Here is a 7366-nt window from a genome sequence, read left to right on the forward strand (position 1 = left end):
TGATTTATTGGGCTTCCCTGGTGGCACAGTGGTTGAGAGTCCGCCTGCCGATGCAGGGGACACGGGTTCGTGCCCCAGTCCAGGAAGATCCCACATGCCGCGGAGCGGCTGGGCCCGTGAGCCACGGCCGCTGAGCCCGCGCGTCCGGAGCCTGTGCTCCGCAACGGGAGAGGACACAACAGTGAGAGGCCCACGTACCGCAAAAATAAATAAATAAATAAATAAATAATCTTATTTGAGAGCTGGAGATGACCTGTCCTAGGAGCTAGAGTCCAACCATGTGTTCCTTATTAAGCTGGTCTCTGCCCCCAACTGAATTCACTCTCCCAGCCCTCACTAAAGGGGCAGCCATTCAGCAGACATAAGAAATGAGTCAGCTGGAGATACCAGGCTCCCATCCACCCATCACAGTGCCCCAAGTAGCAGACAAACCACTGGACAGGGCCCTAACAGAGACCCTACAGCTTTGGTAAGGCAATTAGAGACTGTTCATACCACCCCCCGGTACCCAAGAGAACCCTTTGCAAACAGGAAGAGGTAAGAGATGGGAAAACATAAACCACCTCCTTCTACACCTGACACGCAGGAGGGAAAAAGAGCCAACACAAAAGGGTTTAGGAGCTTTTAATGCTTAGACGGAAAAATCACAGGCTGGGTTTGTCATAAACTCATTAGTCCATCTCTGGTGGGGCAAGAATCTGCCCGTCACTCAGGCTACAGGTGGAGGCCCAGACCCCTACCCCCACCCGGGTCTTTGGGTCAGAGGGGCTTCCTGTGTAGTGCAGTGCAGTGCCTCCCCAACCTGGGGGCAAGAAAGCTAGAAAAGGTGTAAGGAGCACCCACGTGCCAGGCATTACGCAAGGCACTTTTAAGGGTTACCTCAGTTAATCCCCACACCAGCCCCATGAGGCAGGGACCCCATTTTATAGATGAGGATCCCGAGGCTTGGAGAGGTCAAGCAACTTGTCCAAAGTCATAAAGTTCACAAGTCTCAAAGCTGGGATGGAAATCCAGGTCTTCTGGCCGTTCCCACGCTGCCACACTGAACTGTCTCTCTCTGACGCAGCCTCAGTCTCCCATCAGAAGCTCACTCTCAGCAGCCATGACCCACGCTTTGTCCTGGTCCCTGTGAGGCAAGGGGTGAGCTGAAGGAAGCCGTTCTAGGACGGGTGGGGATCCTGGCAGAATCTTTTGTCTAAAACGGCAAATATGACCTCGGAAGTCACTGTTCAGGTCACTCTCCGCCGAAGAGAGGCTCCAGGGAAACACTGAGGTGGAGCAGTTTGCAGGTGCTGGCTCTCTGTGGAGCTGGGTACCACACACCAAAAAAGCAACGCTCAAAGGAAGGTGAGGCGGGCAGGAATCGGGAGGGCAAGCAGGAGTAGTGTCCAAACTGCCGCGGCAGGTCCCAGCAACCAGGGAGCCGAGGGGGACCTTGTCGCTCCAGTCCAGGAGGCGCACGGCCATCTGCTTGCCCCGAAGGACCCAGGGGACCTTGAACACATCCTGTGCAGGCCGCAGGGGCGCTCACTTCGTTAACAGCGGCAGCAGCCCCAGCTCGTTCAGTCTCTCCTTGGCCACCACCTCCCAGCCCTTGTTGGCCTGCGGGTTGCGAGGGGACGGGTGCAGGAGCCCCTCCACCTGGACCTCGGGCATCAGGCTGGCCAGAGCTCGCCGCGCCCGCTGCTCGGCCAGGCGGCCCACGCCCACCACCAGCCTCACCCCCAGCAGCTGCACCTGCCGGCACAGGGCCGCATCACAGACCCCAAGGAGCTGTTCTCGCTGCTTGGCCGGCAGCTCGGCAGGGGTGAGGTTGCGGCCGCTGGGAGCCAGGAGGAGCAGAGGACACAGGTTGTGGACGAAACAGTGACGAAAGAAGACCTCGGGCTGTCCACAGAGGTTCCGGAAAAAGCCCCAGAACCGGGCACCACTCACCTCGGACTGAGGGCACTCCAGTCCCAGCACTGGTCGCTTGGGGTGCTCTTGGGGAGGGGTCTGCACAGGCCCCCCAATGCCCAACCAGTCCCGGACTACACTCACTTCCCCAAAGGGCACCTGTGGGGAAGGAGAGACACACCAGGGCTTCAGACTGGAGACCTGACGCCTGGGCTCTGAACCAACCAGCCCCTCTCCACCCTCCAGGAGGATCTAGCTGCACCCCACTCACCCCCCACTCCAACCACCTTCACCCAAGGGCCTGAGACAAGGATTCCTGGCCCTTGGTTTGAGCCTGTCCCTCTTTCTCCAATTGTTCGTGTGGCTTGCGGTCCAGGAGGATCTATTTGTTTGCCTCTACCCCACGAGCCTTTGGGACCAGGTACAGGAAGCACATGGGGGATATGTGATCCCACACAGGGCGTGATGGGTAGCAGGGGGGACAGACACATGGCCCGAGACAGAAAGGCGGCCAGAGCTAGAGGAGGCACAAGGACAGGGCTGACCACTGCTCTCTGGGTGCCCTCTCAGCCCCAAGCCTCAAGCTGTCGTTTCCATCGATCATCATGGATCACCTTTCAGCCCCCAGTTGGGATCAATAAAAGCGATTGAGCCTCCTGCCCTGAAGCCTCTTCCCCTCCCCCACCTGCCGAGCACCCGCAGGGGGGCAGTCACTCATCTGGAGGTCTGCAAGGGAAGCAGGCAGCCCTTGAGTCTGCTCTGTTCCGAAGCTCTCCTCAAGCTGAGAAGCAGAACCCGGGTTGCCGGAAAGTCCTGCATCTCTTCCCTACCCATCCCGGTCAACCAGTCTCCCCACGGACCCCATAAGTCCTGGTCCCTCTCCTGAACTCAAGCACGCTCTAGGGAGAGGGGAGATCCGGCAGGGTAAGGAAAGGATGGGGCTGACGGAAGGAAGGGCTCTCAGAGGCAATTAGTGGACAGCTCACAGGGGAAGCGGAACTACCATTAATGTGCTTGGTTAACTAGGGGCAGCGAGGCCGGGAGAGTGTCTGAGACCACAGGAGCCAGTGTGTGGGGCGGGGGGGCCCACACACGTCCACAGCCGCGCACAGGCTCCCCACAGCCCGCGCAGCCAAGCATCCACCCTGAAGCCTCCCCCTCCACCCAACAGAGGAAGCCGACCTCTTTACCCCAGTCTGGGCCATGCCAAAGGGTCCTGGGTTCATGCCCAAGAAGAGCACTTGCTTGGGCCCCTGGCAGTAGCGGGTCACGTAGCTGCGATGCGGCTCCCACGCGTACTCCACAGGATTGTAGATGATGCCCACAGGCTCAGAAAACTGCAGCTGCTTCAGCTCAGCGTTAAGCCGGAGCTCCTCCTCCAAGAAGCCCTCGGCCGAGCTTCGAGGGGAGGGCTGGGGCTCCACCAGAGCACCCCCCTCATGGAGGGGCCCCGGCGGGAAAGCCTGGGGCACAGCCATGACACTGTCACCTGGAAAAGAGATGGACAGAGGCCCCAACAGCCCCAGTCACAGCGTGGGAGAGATCCAGGCTGGCCAGGGCCCCTACTACCACTTCCTGAGCTCAGAAGAGACTGTCGGGCTTCCCTGGTGGCGCAGTGGTTGAGAGTCCGCCTGCTGATGCAGGGGACACGGGTTCGTGCCCCGGTCCGGGAAGATCCCACGTGCCACGGAGCGGCTGGGCCCGTGAGCCATGGCCACTGAGCCTGCGCGTCCGGAGCCTGTGCTCCACAATGGGAGAGGCCACAGCAGTGAGAGGCCCGCGTACCGCAAAAAAAAAAAAAAAAAAGTAAAAAAAGAAGAGACTGTCAGTCACCCCCAACCTCCAGGCAAGCTCTCACTCATCTCAGCTCCTGGTAAGGAAGGGCCCTTCCTCTTCTGGATTCAAGTATCCTCCCTCTTTATATATTACCTGGTGAGCACAACCCATAACCACCAACCATCCCCCACTCCAAACCTCCTTTCCATCAGGCACAGGTTTTGAGTCACTGGTTCCTAGGCCACGCCTAGGTTTTCAATAAATATTTACATGGCAAACTTGCAGCACCTAAAACAAGCCCAGCCAGGAGGGACTGTGTCCTGGAAACCAATGTGCTAAAGGGTGGGATGCAGGTGCACAGCCACAGCCCAGAGACTAATTACGGAGCTGATTACAATAGCTTCCAGGTGGCGAGCAACTGCTCCGTGCCAGGTACCCCTCACTGATGTGCACAACAACCCCGCGAGGTGGGTATTACTGTTCCCGTGTTACAGGGGAGAGAACTGAGGCTTAGCAAGATCAAGCAACGTGCCCAGGGTCACGCACTTAGCAAATAACGAAGCTGGGATTTGAACCCAAACCATCTGACTCAAGGCTGTGCGCATCACCATCCACACCCATCTCGCTTTAGACGGTTCGATCGGCCACCCTGCTAATTCTACAGCCCCGCAACCCCAGCCCAGCTTCCTGCCCACGTTCAAGAATCCTCAGTGGTGAGTGAGACGATTACCAGACTCACACTAGACTCCTACAAGCTAGGTAACCCTGGCCGGAGCCTCAGGTCTCCTCACCCAAATACTAAGAAAAACAATATCCACTTAACAATATTGATATAAGAAATGGAATGAGATATTGTGTGTAAAGGGTGGCCCGGGGGAGGTAAAGGGGAAGGGAAGAGGACGAGAAAGAGGGAAGGCGGGAAGCAGGAAGAGGGAGCACCCCAGCGAGCTCTGTAACCCACAGAGGCCATTCCTTCCAATCTTCCTTCTAATCACTCCCATGCAAACCCAGTGGTCCAAACTGACCTTTCCATTCACACTTTCAAAACGCCCTTCCTACCTCAACTCCCCAAACCTTGCACATGCTATTTCTACAAACCCAGTTTTTCACAGACTCCTCGAGTGAAGCAGGACTGTGAGTCCCTTACTCCTCCACACATCCAAATCATACCTCCCCTTCCAGATGCAGCTCGAACTACCCCTTTGGTAAAGCCGTCCCTCTTCAGGATGCTGCACCATTTGCTGTACCTTCCCAGCCTTGCCCAACCCAAGTACGGCTGGCATGAGGCCTGGGAACCTGTATTTTAAACAGGCTTCTTCAAGTGATGCTGATTGTTGGTGACGGCTGAGAACCACTGCACGTCACCATGGTTAGCTGCTTCTTCATGAATTCACACCTGGCCTCTCAGACTAGACTTGAGGCAGATCAGAGAGGAGACCCTGTTTAATTTTCCTCCATAGCTCCAAGGTCCTAGCTTTTATTAGGCAGTCAACAAACACCTGCTCAGCTGTATCCATACCATCTTTTTTCAATCCTGTTTAAAACTACCTTCTGGGAGTTCCTGGTGGCCTAGTGGTTAGGATTCCGGGCTTTCATTGCCATGGACCAGGTTCAATCCCTGATTGGGGAACTGAGATCCTGCAAGCTGTGCAACACAGTCAAAATAAATTAAAAAATAAATAAAACTACCTTCTACCCAGGAGCCTTTCCTGATGGACTCCTCTCCACTTCTACATCCTGAGTCCACTCAAGGCTCAGCTGCCTGCTTTGCCCTCTGCTTGCTTCTGAGGGCTTGCCAGGCTCTGGCATGTTTCCATCACATCTGGGCCTCCCACAGGGCAGGGACCATGGTTCTTCTCCCTCTCAACCCCTTGCCCAGGTCAAGAGTAACCTCTTCCCCGAGATGGGACCTCAAGGTTGACACAACAGCTTGATCCATCAACCTGTTCTCTGACCCTAGCCTAGAGAAAGTGGGAGAGAGAGAGAGGAAAAAAATCTTAAATCAACTATACCCCAATATAAAATAAAAATTAAAAAAAAAATCAGGGCCAAACTTAGGAAATCCTTCCCTAGACTGATCTCAGAAGTCTTTAACTGATCTGTCTGGGTGGCTACCCACGGCCAATTGAACTCAAACAAAAGCTGAGAAGGGAGCTGCGGAGAGCTCAATTGTCTCAGGGGCCCTTGATGTGCATCTCCCCACACACTGCCAACATTAGTAGGTTGGCTGCTCCAAGTCTGGAACCTCTCTCAGGCCTTAAGTTGAGCCTACCTTTGATCTTTAGGGACCCATGCTGAAGACAGCAAGGCTGGGGGTACACAAAAGAGTGACAGGACTTATTTTCAGTGTTCCATAATTTCAAAGCCTGACCGGATGGCAAGAGCTGCAGGCTATGTGTCAACTGACTCAAATTCTAGTCCTGGTTTTATCTCTAAGGTTCTCTTAAGTCATTTACCTCTCTTCTCTATGAAATAAAAATCACAAATTCCATCCAACCTACCACGAGCTGTTAACTCATTTATACTTTTCAATATTTATGAGTCTCTTACATGAGAGGCACTGTGGTAGTCTCCTGGTGGGGAAGAAGTCCAAAATGAATAAAATGTAAGCCAGGTTCATAAATGACTGTGACAAGACAGATAAACAATTGTTATACACTGTGATTCCAGCTTTAATGTCCTGAATAAAACACCATGAAAGCCCACCACAGGAGAAACTTGGATGTCCTATCGAAAGTGACCCAGGGCCACAGACTTAAGAAAGGCAGATACTTTCTAAATGACAGTGCCTTATTACATTAAGTGCGAAGGAAACGGAGGGTGACCTACCGATAAGTCTGGCCACCCAGGCTCTCTGACACTAAACCCACCAAGTGCAGAAGGAATCCAAGACACTAACCACTCCCCTGTCCCTTGGGGGCACTCCAGGAATCCACAGGGACAACCAGCAAAGCCTTAAACCAATAATGATAACAATAATAATAATGGAGCATGGACCCCGAAACAACATTTCAGCTCTCCTCCTAGTTCCGAGGGGGCTGACGGCTAAGCTCCACAAGAAATCTCGACCTCCGCCCGCGGGCTCCGCCCGACGGGAAAGCCTCGTCTCCGCAGGCCTTCCGGGCGGCTCCATGGGCTCGGCTCTCCCTGCGCCGGGCGAGCCCCTGACGGAGCGAGGGGCCCCGAAACACAGACACCCCGACTCCCCGCCTGCCACCCACGGGGAGCCCGTGGAGCTCCCAGCCCGCCCCCAAAGCCCCAAGTTCCCAGACTCCCACTTCCCTACCTGGTACAGCGCCCCATCCGGTTTCCGGTTCCTTTCCCCCGCCCCTGGGCGCGGAGGGCTGTGGGAATTGTAGTCTACTTTGTTTAGGGAAGGCGATTGGCGTAGCTGCGGCCACTTCCGCCGGAAATACTAAAATTCCCGGAAGGTGTGCTAAATTAGCCCTAAGTGACGCTGGGGATTGTAGTTTATTCTTTACAGCGGGGCTAAATCCTGCAGACTTGAGAAGTGAGAAGCCAAGCTCTGTAAGGATCTTGGAGATCCTGGATTCTAGCCGTAAAGGGCATCACCTTTCCAAAAGTTCATCCACAACACTTTTCCCAAAGGGATTGTCAATCAAGGAGCTTCAACTATCCGCAGTCTCTCAACTCACCTGAGGGTATTAACAATGGCTACAGACCATTTCCAGCC

At 54.9% G+C, this 7366-nt stretch overlaps 1 protein-coding gene across 5 annotated transcripts; it reads right to left on the reverse strand.

Annotated features, from left to right (window-relative positions):
* Window positions 1–607: 607 nt before the first annotated feature.
* SMUG1 (single-strand-selective monofunctional uracil-DNA glycosylase 1) lies at window positions 608–6976 on the reverse strand. Of its 5 annotated transcripts, XM_027106520.1 has the most exons (5): window positions 6959–6976; window positions 6223–6298; window positions 5362–5633; window positions 3087–3385; window positions 608–2055 (listed from the first exon to the last, which is right to left on the reverse strand). In XM_027106520.1, the coding sequence occupies exons 4-5, from the start codon at window positions 3372–3374 to the stop codon at window positions 1528–1530; spliced, it is 816 nt and encodes a 271-aa protein (XP_026962321.1). In that variant the 5' UTR covers window positions 3375–3385; window positions 5362–5633; window positions 6223–6298; window positions 6959–6976; the 3' UTR covers window positions 608–1527. The 5 variants fall into 5 exon arrangements, with proteins under 5 accessions (XP_026962321.1, XP_026962318.1, XP_026962320.1 ...); XM_027106517.1 differs by lacking the exons at window positions 5362–5633; window positions 6959–6976 and adding an exon at window positions 6502–6944; XM_027106519.1 differs by lacking the exon at window positions 6959–6976 and having other exon boundaries at window positions 6223–6942.
* Window positions 6977–7366: the final 390 nt, after the last annotated feature.

This window comes from Aethalodelphis obliquidens, unplaced genomic scaffold (assembly GCF_003676395.1).
Source record: "Aethalodelphis obliquidens isolate GAN/ISIS:26980383/991018 unplaced genomic scaffold, ASM367639v1 scaffold8, whole genome shotgun sequence".
In the NCBI taxonomy this organism is placed as follows: Eukaryota; Metazoa; Chordata; class Mammalia; order Artiodactyla; family Delphinidae; genus Aethalodelphis; species Aethalodelphis obliquidens.

Excerpts from the sequence above, each read along its gene's own strand:
- SMUG1 (XM_027106517.1), bottom strand. The coding sequence starts at position 6,292 with ATGAACCTGGCTTACATTTTATTCATTTTGGACTTCTTCCCCACCAGG. Across the intron at positions 3,386-6,222 it reads ACTACCACAGTGCCTCTCAT|GTGACAGTGTCATGGCTGTG; the intron begins GTAAGAGACTCA and ends TCTCTTTTCCAG. Across the intron at positions 2,056-3,086 it reads TTGGCATGGCCCAGACTGGG|GTGCCCTTTGGGGAAGTGAG; the intron begins GTAAAGAGGTCG and ends CCTTCCCCACAG.